The 24373-nt window shown below is 39.4% G+C and overlaps 2 protein-coding genes across 3 annotated transcripts in view; one reads left to right on the top strand and one right to left on the bottom strand.

The window, feature by feature from the left end:
- PRLR (prolactin receptor) overlaps positions 1-5027 on the bottom strand; it is a 150601-nt gene extending 145574 nt beyond the window's left edge. For both annotated transcript variants that reach the window (XM_056513313.1, XM_056513314.1), the window contains exons 1-2: positions 4964-5027; positions 2845-2918 (exon numbers count right to left, since the gene is read on the bottom strand). The gene's annotated coding sequence lies outside the window, so the exon portion shown is untranslated. The remainder of the gene's footprint in view (positions 1-2844; positions 2919-4963) is intronic.
- A 22-nt stretch (positions 5028-5049) lies between these two features.
- Positions 5050-24373, top strand: part of SPEF2 (sperm flagellar 2) — a 73860-nt gene continuing 54536 nt past the window's right edge. The window contains exons 1-7 of the mRNA XM_056513311.1: positions 5050-5175; positions 6904-7006; positions 11233-11482; positions 16023-16154; positions 17175-17254; positions 18121-18337; positions 23580-23768. Coding sequence (XP_056369286.1) covers positions 5118-5175; positions 6904-7006; positions 11233-11482; positions 16023-16154; positions 17175-17254; positions 18121-18337; positions 23580-23768 — 1029 coding nt within the window. The 5' untranslated portion in view covers positions 5050-5117. The remainder of the gene's footprint in view (positions 5176-6903; positions 7007-11232; positions 11483-16022; positions 16155-17174; positions 17255-18120; positions 18338-23579; positions 23769-24373) is intronic.

Genomic DNA, 24373 nt, shown 5'->3' with positions numbered 1-24373 from the left:
AATTCTCACTTGAAGCTGAAAAATCTTTCAGTCCTTAATTTAAACGTGCAATTGCCATAACTGAACTAAATGGAACCATACCATCTCAGATACAGCCAGCAAATAATGGATTTTGCTTAAGAAGATTAAACCATCTTCTTCCTTACCTAGTTATCAGTACAAAAAAGAATTGCAACAGTCGGCCAAGTACTCCACTTGTTCCTTACACTGGAAGCACTTTGCCCTGTCTCCTAAAAGCACCAGAACTTCTCTGCACTTCTCTTGCCTTAATCTTGCCCAGTAAATTACTGAGATTTACTCAAACTGAACCTATATACTAGTAAATCCATTTTGGAGTACAGAAAACAATGCACCAAATCACAATGTTTTCCTGCACACAGCACACCTGCAACTTCCCAAACCTCATTATAAATTCTTATCTGTATTGAACACACTTTTAAAATATAGATTATTTAACCAGTAAATGCAGATCTTGCTTATATATTGTATGTAGCCCCATTAGTATTGCCTAGTGTTAGTTCTGCAACTACTTGAACTGGAGGACTTTGTTTTATAGGATTGGTATAGTGGACTTACACCCTAGTGCTCCTTGTGCAGATAATAAAGAGATTAGAATATGCCATAGGAACCACAATTCTCCAGAGATACAATTCCGCAATCAAGACTAAGAGAATATAAAGATGGGCAGGAAAATGAACTTATTATACAATTACTGGAAGTAAGATAGCACTTGAGGCATCAGTTCAACCTGGAAGTCAGATGTCTAATATTCTTGGTTAAAAATAACAGAACAGCTAGAGAGGTGGGAAAAGAAAAAAGAAAAAAGAAAAAAGAAAAAAGAAAAAAGAAAAAAGAAAAAAGAAAAAAGAAAAAAGAAAAAAGAAAAAAGAAAAAAGAAAAAAGAAAAAAGAAAAAAGAAAAAAGAAAAAAGAAAAAAGAAAAAAAAGAAAGAGCAGAGGATGCAATCTCAAATCACACAAAACAATGCAATTCTTTGCATAATGAAGGGTAATTTAATTTTTTCAACAAATCCAGGTTAAGTTATGAAATTCCTTACTACAAACCATTGTCAATATTAAACATTTACAGAGATTCAGAACTGTCTGCATGTGTTCATGGAACAAAAAGTTCATTGTTTTAGCTTATATCAATGCATGAAGTCTTTCACCACATTCATCGGTGGCAGAGAGAGTGGTCTGTATGGCAATGGAATACATGCTAACAGATCTTAGTATATGATTTCTCCCCATTTCTTCCCCAAAATCTGTTCTTGATCATTGTTAGAGACAGGAGACCAGACTAGACCTGCACGGGGTGTGATTCAGTATAACTGCAGTCTTGTGACAGAAGAAATTAAAATTAGAAGTCAGGACAAGCTTCCATAGTGCTGTTCTAAGAGCCAGTAGGCACCACGGAGCTGAGAAATGCACCGAGCAACCACCTGCGGAAACATTTGGCAATCACAAACCTCAAGATCATGATTTTTGTTTTAGAGCTTGATCCTTTTCTGTCCTCAGTACAGACATGAGGACATAGAAGAGAGTATATGTGAAGGACAAATAAGTTCAAAACTAAGTTTTAAAGAGGACTTGATCATTTGATCATTGTCAGAGGGGATAAATACCCCTGAAATATCCCTGAGACACATGGGATCAGCTCACGTGGTTAAAGCATAGTGCTAATAATGCAAGGTTGCAGATTCAAACCCAGTACGGCCTATTTGCTTAAGAGTTGGACTTGGTGACCCTTGTGGATCCAACTTCCAACACAAACTATTCTTTAATTCTGTAATTCAAATAACATAAAGTAAAACGAATAATAAACCAGTAGGGAACAGTGAAAAGAAGCCCTACGAGAAGTGGAGACTATTTAGCCTCTTTGTAACTTCCCAGGAAAGAGAAAAAACAAGCAAATAATATGACCCACAACATAACAAGTAAGTAAGTAAATAAATAAATAAATAAATAAAATTATTTAAAATATTATGTTTATAAACAATCTTGTTTATAAATTTTGTTGATACACAGGGAAAAGCAAATTTTGGTGCACAAAAGGCAACTCCTGAACCCAGACACACTTTAATTACTCAGTATCATTTTACTGCTATTACTGTCAGCACAGCTTCACTCTAAATGCAATTTAATTCCAGAATTCAGGTACTGCTTCATTTGACCTTTCTTAATCTTAGTTGTATTAAATTGCAGTATTTTCTTCTAATTAATTCCCCCTTCAGTTTATTATCTTGAACATTTAGAAGTGTTTTAATTGTCCTTTTGTGATAAAGTTTATCAATATTCACCTTTAAAACTGGATTTTGCCATTTTATTCTTTTTGCATACCACTATTATGTCTATGTTATTAAAAATTAATGTCCAAAATGCTATAGGCCTGGTGACAGGCCTATCCCATTTTGGACATTAATTTTTTCTGTATATGTGCAGTTTCTTTCAGACGGGCAAAAGGAATGAAATGTAACAGATGATCTTCAGATGACACTTTAATTTCTGCCCAACAGGTTGCTGCCTGATATCTTCTATTCCTTCAGCTTTTATAAATTCAGCCTGTAAACAATCCTCTCCTCTTTCAAAGCAAGTCCACAATAAGATGTATGAAGTTCAAATAAAGACAGAGTCTCAGGTGAAAAATTCATATGCATTCCACAACCCCGTATTACTGACTAAAATCTGCATCATTCTAAGTATAGAGTCCTGTGAAAATTCAGTTTGGAATGCCCTGTGGCATTCCTAGCAGAGATGTAAAAAATTGAGAGCATAGGAAGTAAACAATGTTATTATTTAAAAACACTTGTGTTTTCAACAAGGGTAGAATGAGGGAAACACTTACTTTATTTGTTTTCTGCAATTATTTTCCTTTAAATTGTCTCTGGACTCAGCTTTCACAGTGCAGAACACAGACATCTTAAATCAGGGAAAGAATGAAGTAAAATTTGATTAATACATTTTCCCATCATTTATCAGAATAAATAAAGGTACATTAATTTGTTAAAACAGATTCAGATGAAATAGCAAGTCACTACTGAATTTAAACATGAAATTCCACATCTTTCTCATAGTTCTAGCTTATCTGAGTAAGATTTTATTATGTCATCTCAACAGACAGAAATCCTCATGCAAATTTTAAACAAAATCAAATGTTTAGAAATTCACTGAATATGATCATGGACTTGAAGGAGGACATTCCACTAAAAAAAATAAATTGAAATACACAGGAAGTACCAGCATTTTAAAGTCAGAGGTGATATGGAAAGAAGTTCTATACTTAATCTAAATCAATTCTGGTTTGCATGTTTTAAATTAACATAAGCTTCTGTTAATGACTACTTGCAGCAACACCTAACAGTGCATCAACATAAATACATATACATTGATTTCTGGAGCCATGGGAAAAATTTCATGATGAAGGTAAAATATATTTGCTCTTTCTTCCTTTTCATACCAGAAAACCGCTCTGATGATAGAATCACCCACTACAAACACAATCAGAAAGATATTAAAAATTTGAACTTTTTTCTTTCCCTAAACTGTGTGTATTTTTATAAGTTCAGATATATGCAAAACTTCGAATAATTAAAATAATATAAATAATAATTTATATATAATTTATATGTATCTGTCAAAAGAGTACTTCCTCCCTTTTGAAGTTTCCTGTTACTTCACTCATTCATAAGCCACTGACTCTACACTGACCTTTTCAAGATTCATAAATACGTGGTCAGTTACACATTTTTATTCTTATTCTCAAGGATTTAATTTGATTTAAAGCACACCCTCTGTCAAAGCACACAGATTTAATCTGAGGAATTCTGTTTGTTCTCAAGGAACACAATCTGTAGCATTCCAAGTTAACTGTCACTGCTGAAAATTTTCATTAGCTTGTTGTCTGTCATTAGCCACTAGATCATCTTGTTCCTGCCTTTTGTAGCAAATAAAATCCTTCGCAATTCCGTATTGTGCCGAAATGTAGTCGAAAACTTGAGTAGTTAAAATACCTTTTCCAAGGGAAAAAATAATAATACTCATTAAATACGCACTGTGCGCAGTGCATTTTCCAGATGTAGCTCTCTTCCCTATGCTCTAGCTTTTTATTACACACGCTTCAAATAGGAGCATTGGAACCACCCATGGTTGTTTCGGTGTGATTCTAAAACAAAGATGACTTAATGCAAACAAAAGCTGAGCAAAGACGGTCTCGGCGGGGCTCGCCCGGAGCAGGCTCGGCTCCCGCCCTTGCAGATGTCTGGCCCGGGGACGCTGCCGAGGCCGGAGCACACGGCTCCGCATGTGCCGAGCTCGGACCGCCAGCGCCCGCGTCCCGCTCCGGCGCTGCCCCCCCGCCACAGAAACGGCGCCAGCGCTGCCGTACGGGTGAGCTCTGAGGAGAGCGGCTGTGGGAAAACCGCCCTGCATTCCTTCCCTTTCTCCCGCCAGGCTGTGCTTTGCAGAATCGCAGGAATCAGTCAGGTTGGTGACCGAGTCCGACGTGTGAGCCAGCACCACCGTGGTCAACCAGACCAGGGCACCGAGTGCCACATCCACTCTTTCCTTAAACACCTCCAGGGACGGTGACTCCACCGCCTCTGTGGGCAGCCCATTCCACTGCCTAATCACTTTCTGCCAAGAAATTCTTCCTGATTCCCAGCCTTTCAGTCTCAGCCCTGCACCACCCCCACCAGCTCACGAGCAAACACGGACCGCGCCAGGCTCGGGGCGGAACAGGGAAGTGGCTGTTTAAACAACACACGTGGAACGCGCAGCCCGGGCTGACAGCCCCGCGGGGCTCCGACGCAGAGGGGGCAGCGGGCAGCGGGCACCGACCCGCCGCACCCCGCCGCGTCCCCCCAGCGCCGGGCTCGGCCGGGCCCGGCCCCGCCGCGCCGACCCCGCCTCAGCCCCCGCCCGCCCAGCGCCTCCCTCGGGGCCGCCCCGCCCCGCCGCGCGCTCACCTTGCTCCGCGCCCGGGGCCACCCGCGCGCCCGCCGCGCCTGCGCGCCCGCGCCGCCGCGCGCCCCGCCCCCTCCCGCGCAGGCGCCGCCCGCGGTCGCCGCGGCAACGGGACGCGGAGTCGGGCGGCGGCGGCGGCCGCGGGCGCCTCACGCCATGTCCCAGATCCTGTGCGACTGGCTCAACCGGGACGTGAAGCTTTCCCGGCGCATCGGTGAGTGGGGCTCCCCTGCGCGGGGACGGACAGGGCCTGGCCGTGGTGGCAGTGGGGTCAGCGGGGTCAGGATCGGGCCGCCGTGCCCGGGGTCCCCCCGCGGCCACTCACTCCCCTGGCGGGCCCGCCCCTTCCCGCGACACGTGCCTCCGCAGGTACATCTTTAATCCTGATGTACGAGGCAGGGATTACAGAATCGTAGGTCCGTCAGAGTTGCAGGAGACTTTCGGGTCCATCCAGCCATGCATCCAGCAGTGTCCCTGTAACCGCTGAACCACTAAACCACATCACCCAGCGCCAGATCTGGACACCTCCTGAGCACCTCCAGGGGTAGTAACTCCTTCACCTTCCTGGACAATTAATTCCAATGCCTGAAAATTTTGAAGCTGAAGTTAATTCTCCTCAAGGGGCAGGTGCTCTCAGGAGATGGAAGGTGCCCAAACTTCAACTCCTAATAAGGACTCTAGAGAATAAAAGGTAGTTAATATGTTTGGAAAGTAGTGCTTTGTTTGGAATGGCAGGTGTGCTGGCCTTGGAAAAACATTTGTTCTGCAAGGAGGGAGCAAAACCCTCAGGAAAATTAGAGAGATGGGCAATCACCAACTGTATGAAGTCTAACAAGGTGCCAAATTCTGCATCTAGGATGGAGCAGCCCTTGTGTCTGTTGACTCAAGGAGACTCAAGTCTATAGAGTCTTGGGGAAGGAGATGCTGGTGTGCCTCAGAAAGAGCCCTGGGGCTCTGGGTCCCTGGCAAGGTGAACTCGAGCCAGCAGTGCCCTGGCAGCCAGCAGGGCCAGCCCTGTCCTGGGGGCATCAGGCACAGCATCACCAGCTGGGCAAGGGAGGGGATTGTCCTGCTCTGCTCTGCTCTGCTCTGGGGCAGCCTCACCTCCAGTGCTGGGGGCAGCTCTGGGTGCCACAGTGTAGGAAAGGCATTAAACCATCAGAGTGTCCAAAGTAGGACAATGAGGATGGTGAAGGGTCAGGAGGAGAAGCCCTGTGAGGAGTGGCTGAGACTGAGGGGACCCCTCATTGCAGTTACAGCTGCCTCATGAGGGGCAGAGGAGGGGCTGACACTGATCTCTGCTCTGTGGTGACAGGGACAGGATCCAAGGGAATGGCCTGGAGTTGTGTCAGGGGAGGTTTAGGTTGGATATCAGGAGAAGGTTCTTCCCCAGAGGGTGTTTGGGCACTGGAACAGGCTCCCCAGGGCAGTGGTCACAGCACCAGCCTGACAGAGCTCAAGAAGCATTTGGACAATGCTCTCAGGCACATGGTGTAACTCTTGGGGTGTGCTGGGCCGAGAGTTGACTCAATTCTGATGGGTCCCTTCCAACTGTGATTCTGTGATGGTGTGAAGAAGAGCATATCAGAGCTAGCTTTTAATTTTTTTTTATTTGCATTTTGTATGGAAAATTTAGTAATTACAGTTTATAGATATTTTCACAGTCTCAGTGTCAATTATGATGATGTTTGCATTTTAACTGAAAATCAGAAATGACTATGTAAAGCTGATGTTGCAAAATGACTACAGGAAAGTATATTTATTTGTGATTTGAAAACTATTACTGCTAAATCAATCTCCTAAAATTTATTTTAATTATTTACTGAACTTTGGATTTAGTTTTGTTGTAAATAAATAACAAGTTTAATTAAAATTAACATTTGGATACTTTTAATTATTTTATTTAAAAATCCTCAAACAATCACAAAACCTCTAAACTTAGTTCTAGGATCATTTCCAGAGGAATTTTCTACTGGCTACCTCCTAGGAGAACTTCTACACAAATATGGTCTTCAGGATGACTTTAAACAATTTTCAAAAAACAGGTTAGTACATATGTTATCCATAGTTTCCTATATAAAGGAACGATTCTCTTACATAAAGTAGACAAAATGTGTATTTTCTCAGCTAGGATTTGCTAATGCAGTTTATTGAGATTTAAAATATTTCTCAGTTATTCAAAAGCTAAATATGTTTGATTCATTAATTGATTACGTATTTCCATAGAGATTGAACATACTTCTTCAAGAAAATGATGCATTTTAATTGTAACTGTAAAAGTACCAGGTTAGACCAGAGGTTCAAAAAGCAGTTCAAGAATGTCTGTAAGATTTGGAATTTTAGTGGAACACTGCCTATGATCTGTGTAGAGTAAGGAATACAGAGTTGTGTTGTGGTGATGACCATAACATATTCACTTAAATGAAAATGTTGAAGAAATGTGACTCTCTGATGGAGCTCTGGCAGAAGATCATATAAGAATTTATAAGTTAATGTGGTGTAATATCTGTAATCAAGAAGAATTGTAAAATGGGGAGTCGAAAAATCTTATGCAGTTCTGTGAGCTTTTATACATTGATGATGCAATTCATGAGGTCAGCTTAGGCTGTGTTTTGTCAGATCATGGTGCACATGTACATGAAGAGTTCCAGGCTGTACAAAATCCTCCTGTTTCTTCTGAATTTTTGGTTTTATGTTCTTTGAGCTTCTTTCACACCCTTTCCTATCCCAAGTCCCAAAAAATTGGGGAAGGGCAGGTTGAGCACAGCTAATGAAGGCAGCTATTGAAAAGCAGTTTTACACAGCAGTTTTTGAACTCTGTTTCTAGGGCTTTTAGATCTCTTAGGAATTTCTGGGAACATTGGAAAACCCCAGGTAATTCTTAGAGTGCCTGCTGTTGCTGGGAAAAATAGCTTCAGGAGGTTTTTATTTCTTCCAGCAAGCTCCAGCACCTTCTAACAAGTTTTCTCAATTCATCCCAGTAACAGGGTGCTTTAAGCTCTTGTCCCCAGGTGATTGGAGAGGTGTATTTAGTGAAGATGCACTTTGGAGGTGCAAGAAGTGATTGGAAACACTGCTGAGACAGTTTATGTGTGCTCAGGAAAGATGGGGATGTATGACAGGGCATGATATCAGTACCCACTGGAACAACTACTCAAGAGTGTCAGAGGCCTCAGCGCAAATTTCTGTACAGTGAAATTTCTGTCTCAGACTGATGGGATTGCCTTCATCAAAGGGAGGTGGTGGCTTTGCCTGCAGAGGTGTGTGTTCATGGAGGAGCTGTGTTATCACACAAGCTGCTGCAGAATGAGGTGAGGGATTACACTGGATCTTCTCTGAAATACTGCAGATACAGGAACCTGGACCCACAACTGTGCTGAGGGAGAGACACGCAGAATTGCTGTGTTAGGAAAAGGAGGTGACTGGCAGCTGGTGATTTCTGTGAGGAAAAGGGAGGTGTCTGCTCCTCCTGCAGAACCACAGCTGCAGAACAGGTTCATTGCAGTGGTAGCAGATCAGTGCTAGTGGCATTGTGTAACAAAATGTCTGAGCAGGTGAAGTGTAAACCCCCCCGGAGCATCAGCAGGAACAGGTGAGGATAGCAGTGGGCGACTTTCCTGGAGGAGATGGAAGTGCCATTGGCTGACCTCACACGCTAGCTAGGGAGGCTTGCTGTGTGTGGGAGGTTTCAGTCCAGAGCTGCAGAGACTTGTCCAGCCCTTGCACTAATATCCCCGCTATTCTCTGTGTACACCAGGGACACCGCGAGAGACCTGGAGCCAAAAGCATGAGGGCTCAGGTATTTATTTTCCTCACTTCTGCTGGTGGATGGGCTTGATGAGGAGTGGATAGGTTCTACAGGTCAACAAGTGGTTGTGCAGCTGCTGTGCACTGCAGGGATTTGCTTTTCCTAGTCATAGGGTCCTCTTCCAAGGGGGAGAACAGCTAGGAAAAGATGGGATCCACCTGACCAAGCTGTACAAGGGAGTCATTGCTAGCAACCTGGCAAACCTGGTGAGGATAGCTTTAAACTAGGAATGAGTATTGATGGGGAGGTTTAGTCTCAAACAAGAGAGGAAGAGAGGAAGACTGGTGAGCAAGAGGAAGGTGATGTGAATATGAGCAGCAAAACAGTGCAGAAGGCTGCCTGCCCCAAATGTATGCATGCAATTAAGGAAGTGCTAAGAAGACAGGATTATGGGAGAAGCATTCACACATTTTCTAAGTTATTCTAAATTTTTTTAAAATCACACAACTGGGTGCTTCTCTGAAATGCCTCTATAGTAATGCATGCAGCATGGGGATCAAACAGAAAGAAATTAGAAGCCTGTGAGCATTTGCTGGGTAATCACTGCAATCACAGAGGGGCTGTGGGATAGCTCCCAGGACTGATGTGCTGCCATGGCTTGATACAGGCTCTTTACTATGGACAAGCTGGGAAGATGGGGGTGAAGAGGAGCTGCCCTCTATGTGAGAGCAGGGAAGATCCAAGACCTGCCTCTGTAGTGGCCAGTCTTGGTTGTCTTCCTGCATGAAAAAGATAGCAGAGTATGGCTACATCAGCCTCCCTCTCAGATTCTCAAATGAGTATCTGCCATGCTGAGGCTGAGATGCTTAATGCCTTCTCTATCTTAGTCTACTAAATAAAACTCACACTCAGAAATCCCAAGTGCCTGAAACTAACAGGAAAGTCTGTAGTAGTTGTTTACCCTGTGTGATCTGGAACACCTCCAATGATGGAGACTACACTACCTCTCCAGGCAATTCATTTCAATATGAAATTTATATGTATTTTATACAATATTTCCCTCATGGAAAAAAGGTCTTGTCTTATGTGTAGGCAGAAGGGCATCAAGGGCTTTTATAGATATCTCCACAGCAAAAGGAAGGCTGGGGAAAATGTGGGCCTGCTGGGACATGCAGAAGACTATGCCAAGGCCCTAGGACATACAGGAAAGTCTGTAGCAAGAAAGATTTACTCATGGAGAAGAAGCAGTTTAAGGAACATTTCAATAAATTGGAAATGTGCAAGTCCATGGGACCTGATGGCACATACTGTGTGACCAGGCTGTGCGACCTGGCTGATGTTGTTGCTGAGCCACTCTCAATAATCTTTGAAAATTTGTGGTGATGGGGGGGATTCCCTAGGACCAGCAGACTGCAACTGCTGCTCTTCTCTCCAAGGAGTGCAAGGAGGGAGAAGTACAAGTCAGTCAGCCTCACAGAATAAAAAGTTAAGAGCTTCTCAATGTGTGTCATGATTTCTGGCAAGAAGGCTCATCTTAACCTTGAGTCCATGGCAGAAGAATGCTCAATACTTGTAAGCTTCAGTTCAGTATAAGTGTGTAAGAAATAAACCATGGACTGTTACCGTGAGAATAATGAGCTCCTGGAGAGTTTAATCTAGAAATGGCATGAATACTGTGTTATCAGAAAATCTTATTAGGCATTTCTGTAGAATTATGCTGGATCTTGGCTGACCTCAAAAGCTTGTTGGTCCATGTGAAGGAGCTATTGTGAACTCAAGCAATAGAGCAGTATAAATAGCATGATTTTCAGACTTGGGTTGAAGTTATGGGTATGTCTGATGAAATTTGATGTTCTGATTGTTATAAAATGATAATTTATTGTTATTTGGTTTTGCCCTGTATATCTGTTGATCTTGACTGCTTTTTTGTAAGAACCTACGTATCAAGAGAAATATTAGCCTTCAAGCCACTATTTTAGTTTCAAATGTAAATTGCTGATTTAGAACATAGACTTTGTTTTCAACACTGCTTTAACATGTTTGTCCATTTCTTTTACTTGGAGAAAAAATGTGTCAAAGTATTGTACGGGTTAATAGATAATACAGACCTTTTTTGTAATTTCTTATGTTTTAACTGGTGAGAGTTTGTGTGATTGATACAGCTAATACAGGAACTTCATTAAATCTCCTTGTGTGTTTGGTGGATGGTATACCATTAGCTGCAATTACAGGTTAGCTTTTGCTATTAGATGCACTTTGTGGGCATGTGTATCAGAATTTATATAATCCAATGTGGTCTTTGTCTTTTCAAAAAGTTATGCATAGTAATCAATGCAGTTACCTGTACAGCAGCATAAAACTTAAGTCAAAGTGTGTATCACATCATTTAAGGAAGTCCTCTGTGGGTTTTTTTCTCTCCTCCTGTCTTGGTATAAGTGTCATGACCATGCTTAAATGCAGCAAGTTGGAATTGAAAATAAGTTTATGTTCTGGGTTCTTTTGTTGTTGTTTTTAATCATATAGAAGTGCAGATGCAAAAATTAACAATTTTTGTCGCCTGGAACCCACCCTTCACCTGCTTGGTGTGCAGTTTAATGAGAATATGGCCCAAGACATCATGACAAAGCAGCATGGGGCTGCAACAAATCTTTTATATGACCTGTATATTGCTTTAGAAAAAAAGAGGAAGGCAAAGCTCACTGGAGTAGCTGTGGAAGCAATGAGACCTGCAGCAACTGCAAAGCTTAAGTCTACTGAAAGTGGAAATCAAGAGGTAACTAACTATGCCTATTTTATATAAATACAAAAAAGGGTAGCATATTTACATGTATTTTTCAAGCGTGTTGTGTGCTTTCCCTCTCTACTTTGTGAATCTCCTGTTCATAACCCAGTACTTATAAGGAAAAGAAGCTGTTCTTTGCTATGTCATGTACAGTGAGTTTGCAAAGCTTATCAGAAACTCAATAGAATATTGATCTTCTGTGTTCTGTGTTTCTTTGTTTTGGTTGATTCTCTGTTATCTGCTCTGTTTTCAAGCTTTCTCCAGACTTAAAATATTATAATAACAAAAGCTAGTAGTTGTTCAGCAGCAGCCTTTTTCCTTCTTTGAGGAGCACATATTGCTGACTGCATTGCAGTCTAGGTATCAACTCAGACTAATTTCCCCTCCAGGAAACCTATTTATAACTATGTCAAGCTCTGTGCCACAGTGGTTTGGTTCATTCTGTTGCGTGTCTCTCTGTATTTTTATACTGCACTCCATTCTGCAACAACCGTATGCTGAGAAATACAAAGAGAGAAAAGTAAAGGAAAAAGAGTCTTTCTAAGAGGAAGTCAGTGTTGATGTGATAGGTTCTGTTAAAGACTTCTTTCTTGTTTTCAGTAGTTATATTCAATATGTCCAGACCATTACTTGTTATCAGGATGAGGAGTTTTTAAGAAGGTATGTATCATAAATTAAATTCAGCTGGGAGAAATTTCACCAATTTGTTTTTTTTTTTTTCCCCTGGCACTATTTCTGAAAAATAGCCTTCAAGGAGAAAGTTTACCAACAAGTGCAAAGATAGTACCAAAAAGTCAATATATCCCTTCACATGTAGAGGGATAGTTTAAATAAATTGAGCAACTGAGAGTAGGACCTGTCTTTAGACAAGTTCAGAATGGCATCTGAATCATGGAATAGCTGAAGTTGGAAAGAGCCTTTGGGAATCGGTTTATTCCCCCTGCGCCAAGCAAAGCCAGCTATAGAAGGCTCCTCAGGGCCTTGCTCAGTGGGAGAGTTGGAGACCTTCAGTAAAGAAATGCTTCCTTACCTCCCCTGGTGTGGCATGGGACAAATCCTGTGACTGAAATATGGCTAAGGCTGTTCAGAAGGGACAGGAGGGGAATGAGACCTGAGGCTTTGCCTTCTATATCAAGAGGTAGATTGGATGTGAAGAGCAGGCTGAAGGCCTGTGGATAAGGATCAGAGACCAAAGCAAAAAACAGCACCCTGGGTCTGGTGTTTACTACAGTCTTCCTGACTAAGGCGAGCCTATTTGACCAAGTCTTGCTCCAGCTAGAGGAGGCATCATGCTCTCAGGCTCTTGTCCTGCTGGGGGACTTCAACCTCCCCAACATCTGCTGGGAAAGTAGCACAGGGAGCTGTAGGCATTCCAGGAAACCCCTGGAATGGAGGATAACTTCTTGAGCGAGGTAGTAGACAGCCCTACCAGAGGGGATGTGATACTGGTTCTGATGGTCACCAATGCATACAAAATAACTGGGGACATCAAGACTGGAGGCAGCCTGGGCTGCAGTGCCATGAGCTGATGGCGTTTTAGTCCTGAGCTATCAGGTAAAGGAGTAAAGGCAGATCACTGAACTTCAGGAGAGCAAACTTCTAGCTCTGGGAGGCTGCCCTCAGGGACAAGGGAGGAACACAGAGGTGGCAGATCTTTAAGGAATTCTTCCATAGTGAGCAAGAGCTAGCAATACTCAGGAGCAAGAAATTAGGCAAGGAAGACAAGAAACTGGCATGGCTGACTTAGGGAACTGCTGGGAAAAAAAAACACACAGGAAGCTGGAGCTGGGCCAGTGAGCTGGTAAGAGTATAGAAATGAAGTGTGGTTATAGGGATGGAGTGATGAAGGTCAAGGCAAAGCTGGAACTGAACTTGGTAAGGGACACAGAAAATTAAAGGAAGAGCTTCTACAGGTATGTTAAGTGGAAAAGGAAGGTTGATAAATAATGCTGGAAAACTGGTAACAACAGAGGAGGAGAAGGCTGAGACACTCAACTTTTTTGCCTCATTGTTCACTTCTCAGTCCACAACCTCTTCAGTGGATGGACAGCAGGATGGAACCTGGGAGACAGGCTCATGAAGTGGGCCCATGGGAATCTCATGAGGTTTAACAAGACCAAGTTCTGGTGCTGAACCTGGGTCAGATCAACCCCTGGTATCAGCACAGGCTGGGCATGAACAGATCCAGCCCAGCCCTGCCCAGCAGGACATAGGGTGCTGTGGGTGAGAGGCTGGACATGCCCCAGCCATGGCACTCACAGCCCAGGGAGCCAAACGTGTCCTGGGCTGCATCCAGAGCCTCGTGGGCAGCAGGGCAGGGAGGGGATTCTGCCCCTCTGCTCTGCTCTGTGAGACCCACCTGGAGCACTGCAGCCAGAGCTGGGGTCCCTGCTGGAGTGAGCCAGAGGAGGCTGCCAAGATTATTGGAGTAATAGAGCACCTCTGCTATGAGGAAAAGCTGAGACAATCAGTGTTGTTCAGCCTGGAAAAGATAAGGCTTCAGAGTGACCTAATTGCAGCCTTCCAGTACCTGATATAACTGAAAGGAGCCTAGAAGAAAGATGTGGAAAGGCTATTTATGAGTGCATCAAGCAACAGGAAATGGGGGACTGCCTTCATACTGGAAGAAAATAGGTAGTAGTAATAATAGCACCAGCAGTAGTAGTAGTAGTAGTAGTAGTAGTAGTAGTAGTAGTAGTAGTAGTTGTAATAATAGTAGCAGTAGTAGGAGTAGTATCTAGTAGATATTAGGAAAAAATTATTTACTGTGAGGATGGTGTGGCACTGGCACAGGTTGCCCAGAAAAGTTGTGGATGACATATCCCTGCAAGTGTTAAAGGCGAGACTGGGTGGGACTTTAAATAACCTGGTCTAATTGAAGCTGTCCCTGCCCAGAGCAGGAGGCTTGGAACTAGATGATCTTTAAAGTGTCTTGTAACCCAAACCATTCTATGATTCTATTCCACATGTCCTGGAACGTGATACTAATTGGATACCAGGGACAAGAGAACAGCACCTTCCTTTGCACTTCCCCTCCAGAGGAACCTATACAGAGCAATGAGGTGTCCTTTTCTGTCAGCTAAACGAACTTTGGCATCATTCAAGTTCAAATCTCCAAGTTCTTTTCTATAGAGCTAGTCCTGATTTTCAGATTGAACATGTTTATAGGTTTTTATGTGTTCATTAACACAGAAAAACACAGTTTGAAGGAGTGGTCTCAAAATTATAATATTTTAATATGCTTATTGCTCTTTCTGACTCTTCATTGCTGGACATTTGACTTCAATATTTGGAAACTGTAGTGCCACATCAGAATGAAACAAAATCCAAGATGCTAACAGATAAGAGAGCTTGTGTGCAGAGCAGCTGAGAGCTCAGAACATCCAAGAAAGCAAAGAGCCCAAAACACTGAAAAATTACTACTTATTTTTATGCATGTCTGAAGAAGTATTTTCTGAAGGTTATGTGCTTAATGAGTTAGTTAAAGCCCAGGTGAAAGCTTTCTGATTCTGTGCTACATGCTCATGTTTATACAAGAACAAAGCAGTGTGCATGGAAATAAAGCCAATATTCTCTCACAAGACCTTAAAACTTTCTTTTTTAAAAATCACTTCATGTTAAGTTGAAATTATTTGCATATTTTCAAGTATGGAAAATATTTATAGATTTGAAGACAAAATGTACATATCACAATTAGTATGAGATGTCCTTGTGTAAGAGTTTTGTGTCATTCTTCTTTTGTAAAGATGGAGTGTTGTACAAAAGCAGGAAAATGGCAGAAGAAGGGCATCTATAGTGGGTATGGCTTCAGAACATCTTGTGCATCTGTGTAGTTATTCTGATGAAGTAAAAAAGGGGAACAAATTTCTTTAGACATGGGGACACTCATCCAAAGCAGAGTTTATAGTTCATATAGAGGAAATGGTCAGATATCAGGGTGTTGAACCCCATGATGAAGCTGTTGACTAATTTGATGTGTATTTTATGTGGGTAATGAAGGAAGAGGGTCTTGTTGTGGTTATTTAGCTGTTCTATTGCCACTACATAAGCAAGAAGGAAAAAGTCACTTCATGTATCTAGACAAGCAAATGCAAGCAATTAACAAAATATTCAAACTTTTAAAAGAAAGGTTTGGAATATCTCTTTTGATATGTTATATATTTTTAACTATCTTTGATTTCTTTGTATAAAAACTATTTCTCTTCTTTATTCTGCCTTTACCTGCCTGCCTATCTGGTGCACTTTAAATGAGTGTAATTTATATGTTTATTTCTTCTTGATCTTGATCTGTGCTAGTGTTATCTAATGTGTTATCTAATGGTATTCTCAGTTTCTGTACCAAGAAACTGGTGTTCTCATTTTGTGGCTATATTGAGACCTGAAACAGGTACCGTACTAGAGCTAGAATTCAATGAAAGCCCTTAAAAGCTTATAAAGCACTGCTCATCTGCTCAAGTCTGGAGCCTGATAATCTCTTCTAGTTTCTTCCTGGAAGACAATTTTTAGCTTAATTATATTTTCTTCATATCAGCATTACATTGGAAGAAGACAAAATGGAATAATAGCCAGGATTCAAACAACTGTTGCACAAAAACAACCATCAAGACCCACCATAAAATCTTTCGAAGCCAAAAGCTTCCTAATGAAGAAAAGGGAAGCAGAGGTAATTATCATGTATATTGTTTTAAAACTAATTACATTAACTCAAACCCCATGATTTCTGGGAAAATTTATGATTATGAATACTGTACTTTCACCATACAAAAGCTGCTGACTGTCAAAATGATATCAATTCAACCAGTGAAAATTGAATATTTACGTGATTATAATTTTGCAGGTTTTTTTAAAATAAGAATTGTTTTGATGTAAGAGAAATTTTATTGAATGAATATCAAAGATAGGTAGTAATTTGATTGCTGAGAGTAGCTACAAGTCTACTAGAAAGAATACATTAAATAAACCCATTAATGTTCCTTTTTGATTTGCACATGATATCATTTTTCACCATAATGTTTGAACTGTTCTACAACACACTATGGAACTATCTGCTTATTAATTACTAGTAACAGCTGAAATTGAAAATAGCCTTAAATCAAGAGATACAGCAATTAAAAAAAAATCTACATTATCTAGTATCAAAAAATTCTTGGATTGTGCTTCAAATTCATGGATTGTATTGTCATTAGCGGTGCAACTATTACCACTTTTTACAACTGGGCAACAGTAACAGATGTATTTAAATCTAGAGTTTAGTAACTTATAGTACAACAGTTACTTGAATAAGTATCAGGGATACATTCAAGCTACTAAATCTAAAGCTGATCATATTCCAGAGTATCTTGTTTCAAATCCCCAAATGGTGAGAATTATATACTCTGCTAGAGCCCTATGCAAAATCAGAATTATCCTGCAGAAAGAACAACTGCAAAATTCTAGGATTTTCTGGCTGGTGTAAATAGGTGTAGCTAGGAAAGGGAAAGAGGGGAAGAAATGGAAAGGTGTAAGATAGAAATCATCTGGCCTTTATCCTTGGGGTAGTTGATGCTTAAAATATTTTCAGTATAAGCATTTCTGTTGTACTAACACGACATAAAAGTAATTCCCTAGTACTTGCTCTGTTGAACCTTCTTTATGTTGCTTTGTGAAGACAAAGGAAACATAAAATTCTGTGTTACTTCTTCAGAATGTATACAAGGAGATAGAAAAGTTTGAGAAGTCTTTGACAGGAAACGTCTCTTCAGTACACAGCCATGTGACTGACAGGTAATATTTGGATACTAAATTGTTAAGAATAGGCAGGATCCCACCTCAGGTGTCTGCTATGTAGACAGGTACTTGAAGAAAAAATAATGTCTCATATAATTTAAGTGTGTGATTATCCTTTGCATGAATGTGATACTAGCACTGATTTCAGGTCCAACACATTTGCAGTTACCTTTAAGTTAAATTAAAGACTTAAGTTACCTTTAGTTTTAGTAGGGACAGCTCAAGCTTCCGTCACTACCTTTTGCAACATATGCAGCAAGGAAAGTCTCAAAATACATCATTTTTTTGTTAATTTTAGTTATTGAGTCTGTAAGGTCAGTTAGCCTTGCAGCAAGATAGGAATGGTGAATATGCATACACAGTAACACATTTCAAAGGGAAAAGAAGTAACTTTTATCCTGAAGCTTATCTGTATGTTGATTTACTTGTGAGTAATTGCAATTAATTTTCATTCTGTCACCCTTAGTGGTATGTATACCCTACTCAGAAGATGTGACACTCATGCATGCTGCTGTGGATATTTCTGTGTGTAAACCTGTGATTAATAGCTGCAAAACTACTCAGAGTGTATGGCAGTATTGAGGAGTAACCCATCTTTCTTTGGCATTCTATAAGCCATCCAATTTCCTGTTTCTGTGCAATTTGGCTTTGTATTGACAAAGAAACTAATGATCAGTTGGCTCAAGTCAGTGCTGAAACATTCCTCTGGACCCAGTGGGCATTGTGGAGCACAAGAGTGTCAAGGGGTAGCCACAGAGCCCACAGAGTGATGTTGGACATTTGTTAGACTTGCACATAAGTATACAGGCATTTGTATAAAAAGACCCTTAAGAATAGTAATTCCTATATTTTTTTTCAATCAGAGATATGCAAGAATTATTGCAAACACAGAAGTTTCAAGAAGCAAGTCTAGAAACTATACCAGAGACGAAAGCTGAGCTGTTAAATATTTATTCAGATGATGAATATGTAAGGAAAATTAAAAAACGTGTAGAGGAAGACACATTTGCTAGAGAACAACGAGCAAAGAGACGACAAAGAATGCTAGTGGATCAGTTAACAGCACACGAGGCTCAAGAGGTGGGAAATTGTATGCTGAAATACATAGTCCATGTGCATTTAATTAGTAATCTAAAATATGCTTACAAATATGAAATAAGTACTTCTGGAAGGCTGAATAAAATTTGAAGGGGATAAAGGGACTTATATATGCTTATATCTGAGTATCTCTTTTATGTTCAACCCTTGAAAAACATGGGAGGTTGGCTGTTCTTCATCACCACTCTTGTGTCATACTTAAAAGGATAAAATTAAGGCAGCAGAACAAAGATTATTAAAAATCAATTGCAGACCTGCCTTCTGTTCCCCGCCACCCTCCCCAAAAAGTGGAATATCCTATGGTATCAAAATGTGTACTGGTTCTAAAGAAGATTCTTATTTAAAAACAACAAAACATAGCATTCCTTGTTTGAAAACCTGTCTTTACTAATATGTCATATGAAGGTTTTGATCTGAATTGATGAATTCTGAAATGATTGTGCTGTGTGATACAAAGAATCAAAATTTTATTTGCAGATCAGAGATTTGGTGTTTGATGTGTTATGGAATAGAAGATATGTCTCTGGAGAATGTCTGTATTGTGTCTAAGAATGAATGTTGCCGATTCTTATGTTTGAATCCTGTCCCATAAAGCACAAGTCTTTTAAGATTCTTCATATATTCTTCCTCTAAGAAGCAGCTTTTAGATTGCTAATTTCACAGATTGTCTCTTTTATAATGATTCAGACTTGTAATTCACTGGGATTTTTTTTTGTTTCTGGTTATTTTTTATTTTAGTATTTCCCTGTGGTCCTTAGTTTAGATCATATGTGTTGAACATATATAGCTGAGCTTATCTCTACTATTATTATTAGTAATAATACTAATAAGAATAATAATCATATTTCATAATAACAGCATTTCAGATATGTAGCATTTCTGAAAATACGAGCTATTGCATATATATATATATATGTGTGTATGTATATGTATATATATATATATATATGTTTTAAGCCTTGGCACCTAATGTCTGGAGATGTTTTGGAAATTTTAAGAAAAAGTTTAATTTGTTGGGGTAAATATCTAGAAGTTAGATGCTTCTCAATGTCTATCTCAGACCTATATTCTTGAAAAATACCTGTAGTGGTTTAAACCAAGAGTTCATCTCTCCATATATCCTGTCTCTAAACAGGATAAAATCTCTCTATAAATCTCTATAAATTTAGAGATTTATAGTATGTTCTTGTTGATACACTTGAAGAAGTTTTGCGACCCACTTGCCTGAAATTACTGTAGTCCCAAAAGTTGCTCTTTAAGCGCTCTCAGCACTTGAAGCCCCAGCAGTGTGGACCATTGATTCTAAAAGCCATGGCTACCAGTCTCCAGAATACTTGATGGATACAGCAGCTCAGACTGGGTCCAAAGAAGCTCCAAATCAAGTGAAAACTAGCAACCCAGGAAGAAAAATCAGCTTTCCTGTATGAACAATTGAAATCACAGACTGCAAGGACTAGAAAAAGAGGCGAATTAGCATTTGACTGAAACAGTAATCTGACCATATCAGAGAATCTATTTAGTGGTAATTTGGTTCTAAATTAGCAGAAGAAAAACTGGTGTTTTGGAGCTTCGTAGATTTCAGACATTAGATGTTACTTGAATTAAGAGAAGTGGGAAGCAAACTGAGGTATTTTCTTTTAAAAATGAATGAGTATAGAAAATAATTCAAGATTGCTTTTTCCCTCTGATATATTGAACCAGAAAGGGTTTGTTGACTGAAATTGTAGCCATTTATATGCATTCAGGTCTGAGTTTTACCTCCACTGCATAAATCTTGAACACGGCATGGGATCATTTACAGTTAAAGGAATTTCATCCCTTCAGCGTGCTGTAATGTGTTTCATATCTATATTTATAAAAGTTTATTAAAAGAATTTTGAATCTTGTTCAAGTATTTTTTTTTTTTTTGGCATACTGCAAGCTGGAACTTGGGAGAGAAAATACTTTACAATTACATGACAGTACTCTAGGTGGAGCACAGCATGATGCTAGTCAGATTTTCATAGGCAGGTGTTGAAAGTATTTGACAGTTGTATGGCTTCATCCATAACTGAACCTTTACCTCCACCATTGCAACAAACTATTAGTGATTTGTGCTTGTTATTGTTAATGCTCTGTTCAGATTTTATATCTCTGAGTTAAAAAGTTATCACACATAAATTACTAATAGCAGTAAATTGAGAATGTGAGAATGGGAGGAGAAACAAATTGTTACTTAGCTTATTACTTGTCAATCAACTTGATTTATTTATGCTAAGCTCTAAGTTTTGGTTATAAAATTTATGACCACACAACCGCACAGAATTATCTCATTTGTATGTAAATCAAACAAGGAAATAGAAAAATAGAAGAACATGGTACAGTAACTACGTATGAACAGCATGAAACATAAACACGTTAATGTTTGGCCACTGGATGCCACTGTTGTCTTAAGTAGGTAAACTGAAAAAAGTGTCTATTATGCTTTCTTAATAGTAATTTTTCAAAGTATTAAGAGTTGTCTCATTTTAAGATTTCTTCAGACACTTCACAGTTCTCTGTGAAGATGTTGATGCAAAATGTTATGTCAAAAACTTTTTCTACAATTTTTATTTTGGGTCCTTGTATGTTCAAAGTTTCAAAACTTGCCAGCCTTTGGCATGAGTACTTTGTGCATCCATTTTTGTATGAAAGGTGGCTACTAACGCTGCACTCCCACATCCAATGAGGGTCCTTTTCGAAACTAAGAGTTTGGAGTTTGATGTTCTGAATCCTTATTTATCTGTTGTATAGTTTTGAGTTAATTGCCTTTTCCATTTTTCTTGTTCCTCAAGAATTTCCTACTGGCTCTTTTTAGGCTTAGTGAGCATGCCAAGTGTTTGATCACTTAGAATATTGAAGTTCTCTACCCTTTCAAAAAGAGAAGATCTGTTTTGGCTGCTATGAAGTGTTCTAAAGGAGCATCTTCCAATTTCCTTTATGAAATAGAAATTCACCTAGAGCAGAATTTAATTTCTTACTGGACCAACTGTTTGCACCATTCAGTTGATGGTTTGAGGATGATAAATGACCACTCTGTTAGGGTGGCTCCTTCAGTTCTCTGCAAATAGGGATTTTAACATCAGTTTTCCACTGCTGAGAGTTTATTACTGCTGTAATAATTTGTGATTGAGGGTAAGCAGTAATTAATAAAAAAATTGAGGGTATTTACTTGCAATAGTAAATAAATTATGTAACCTCTGCTTTTCTTTGAAATCTTTGTTGAAATACAAAGTTCCATGAAAGAGTGGATAGAACTGAGGCAGTAAAGGGCAGAAAATTTTTATTGCCTAAGCTATATCAAATGACACATCTAGCAAAGTAGTTATGACTGCAGTGTTTTCTATTTCAGTTGTATGTATAATGGTAATTCCCTCCATAGACAAACAATTTACAAATAGTACACTACAGATAAAGAACAAAACAAGACACATTCACATTTAGTGAAAAGCTTTGTAGAGAGTTAATAAAGCATCCAGGTGAAGTACTCCGTGATTAAGGCCTGAGATGAAGGCACATTTATCACTGGGACAGTCATGCAGTGTCATGAGACTTCATACCAGGAAAAGCCCTCAGTACAGTGGGCAAAGCCCACATTTTTGCTAAAATAAGGACAATGTTAAGATATTTTTATATTAGTTTAATATTTTCAAGTCACCAGAATTTAATTGGAACGTACTTTATTCCCAGCAATTGTGAAGGGAACTTCAAAAATATGGAAAGATATTTGTTTGTTTGTTTGTTTGTTTGTTTGTTTGGCTTCTCCCCAACATCAACATTAAATATCTAAAAATTATTTAGAAAGTTCTTGCTCTTATTATTGCAATTGCAGCTGTCATGCTTTGCTTTAGGATTCTACTGCAAGTGTCCTGGCTGCATTGTGTAAAACAGATCTAGGCCTCTTAATAGAATTTTTTCATAAATAATATCATATGCAATCAATTAGGATTTTTCATTTTTAAATGAAGTTACATAAGGTGTTTTGCCCTCTCTGTCACAGATAGCTGATGAAAAAATAAACCAGATTGAAAGAAAATAGAAGTGATACTCTATTTTGGTGTGGGTTTTGCTTTGGTTTGGGGTGATTTTTTTTGTCTGTTTTGTTTGTTTTTGGTTGTTTTTCTTTTTTTTTTTTTTTTTTTTGTGTGTTTGTTTTTTGCCTTTTTTTTTTTTTTTTTTTTTTTTTAATTACTACTAACTGACTTTACTTGTGCCTCTGTTTCTAGGAAAATGAATTTGAGATCTTCAAATCAAATCCTAATTTAAGTCCTTAAATTTAAATACATTTAATAGCAGTTTTGATGTGTCAAAAGCAAATATTCAGCAAATCAGAAATTTCCTCTAGAATTCTGCTGTAGCATTGACATTTGGAAATGATGCTTATGAGGCAAGCTGGTGATTTTGTTCAGGTCTCAAAAGGAGTTTTGGACTATGATAGTGAGGCAAAGCTTTAGGTTAAATTAAGCATTAGTTTGGATACCAAGAACAGTCTGGAGAAGTGAAGCAGTGAGAAGATACTATTACATTTCAAGAATACTTTGAAAAATAACAATTCAAGCCTTCAAAGTGTCTGTGCGCATAGACCATGTCTCAAGTAATGGTTCAGAATGATTTTCCTTTATTACTGCGTAGTGTAGTATATTCATGTCCCAATGAGAACGCTGGAACTATTACCCAGAAGTCTTGTATTTTGGTCTGTTTTGAATCCTTCCTCATAGTCTCAGTCTGATGAATAGGGAAGAATGGAGAAGATAATTACCCAATTCCCCCAAAAGAAGAAAAAAATTTGAATCTGTAGAAAATGGATTGCTCAAGGATGCTGTAGATTATTGCTGAGAATGGGGACTGGTGAATAACAGGATTAAATTAATGATTTGAGGAAAGGGTATATCTTCAGATAAGAAGCTGCTATTTGAAATATGCTGCAGTTTCTTTGCACATGGGAAATAACCACATTAAAATGGAGTTAGTCTGACCAGATGTATTTTTACTGGGTATCTCAGTTAAGACATATTTTGAATTCTTACATAGTTTGTGAAAATTGTACTAATAAATAGATATGAAGGTTGTTCTGAATTTATGCCCCATATAAGCAGGTGAATGCTGTCATATGATGGTATTCCTATTTCTCATATTAGACACTGATGAATTTTCTAGGAAACAGTTAATCAACTGTGCTTAGTACTATTATTCTTTTATATTTTAGAAGGCTTACCAGGAGCAGCAGCTCATTTACAGACTAATGAAACAATCTCAGCATGAGCGGAGGATTGCTGCTCAACTCATGCATGTTCGGCATGAAAAAGAGGTGCTAAGGCAAAACAGAATTTTCAGGGAAAAGCAATATGAAGAAAGACGACAAAAGGACTTCCAGGAAGCTCTTGACAGAGAAGCGGTAAAAGATTGATCTCTGAATTGCTGCAGGAGTGCTAGAATACTTTCATGTTAAAAAGTGGAATTTGTATTGTCAACTGTTAGACTTCAGGACTTTTCTAGTTTTATAGTTTCTATATTTATATTGATGAATATATTCTTTTTTCTTTGTTCAAAGTCATATTGCTATAAGCAATAAAGATGCAACTAACTATGGGACTGAGTGCAATTTGTACCATGTTTAAAGTTTAGGGGAATTTTGCAGGGAGAAAGAACAGCTGATTGACCTGCTGTAGTGAAAGGTGTTCCCTGCCCATGGCAGCAGGTTTTAACTAGGTGGCCTTTAAAAGTCTCTTCCAACCCAAACCATTCTATTGTTCCATGATCCTGTAATAAAGAATAAAGCTGAGCAATTGAAAATCTGATTTTGATATTTTCTTCCATGATTTTTAACTGTGTGCTGAGTTTAAAAGGCACAGTCTCACAGAGGCAAAAGGATAACAACCTAAGATCCTCTTTCAGGAATCATGTTAATTTCATTTAGATATGATCAAAGTCTGTTTTTGACAAATGCTGGAGTAGTTTCACGCGTGAGTGCTAATTTCTGCTTTGAAGCTTTAAGTTGAT

The sequence above is a fragment of the Oenanthe melanoleuca genome, chromosome Z, assembly GCF_029582105.1.
Source record: "Oenanthe melanoleuca isolate GR-GAL-2019-014 chromosome Z, OMel1.0, whole genome shotgun sequence".
Taxonomy (NCBI): Eukaryota; Metazoa; Chordata; class Aves; order Passeriformes; family Muscicapidae; genus Oenanthe; species Oenanthe melanoleuca.
This window is presented reverse-complemented; position numbering and strand designations above follow the sequence as displayed.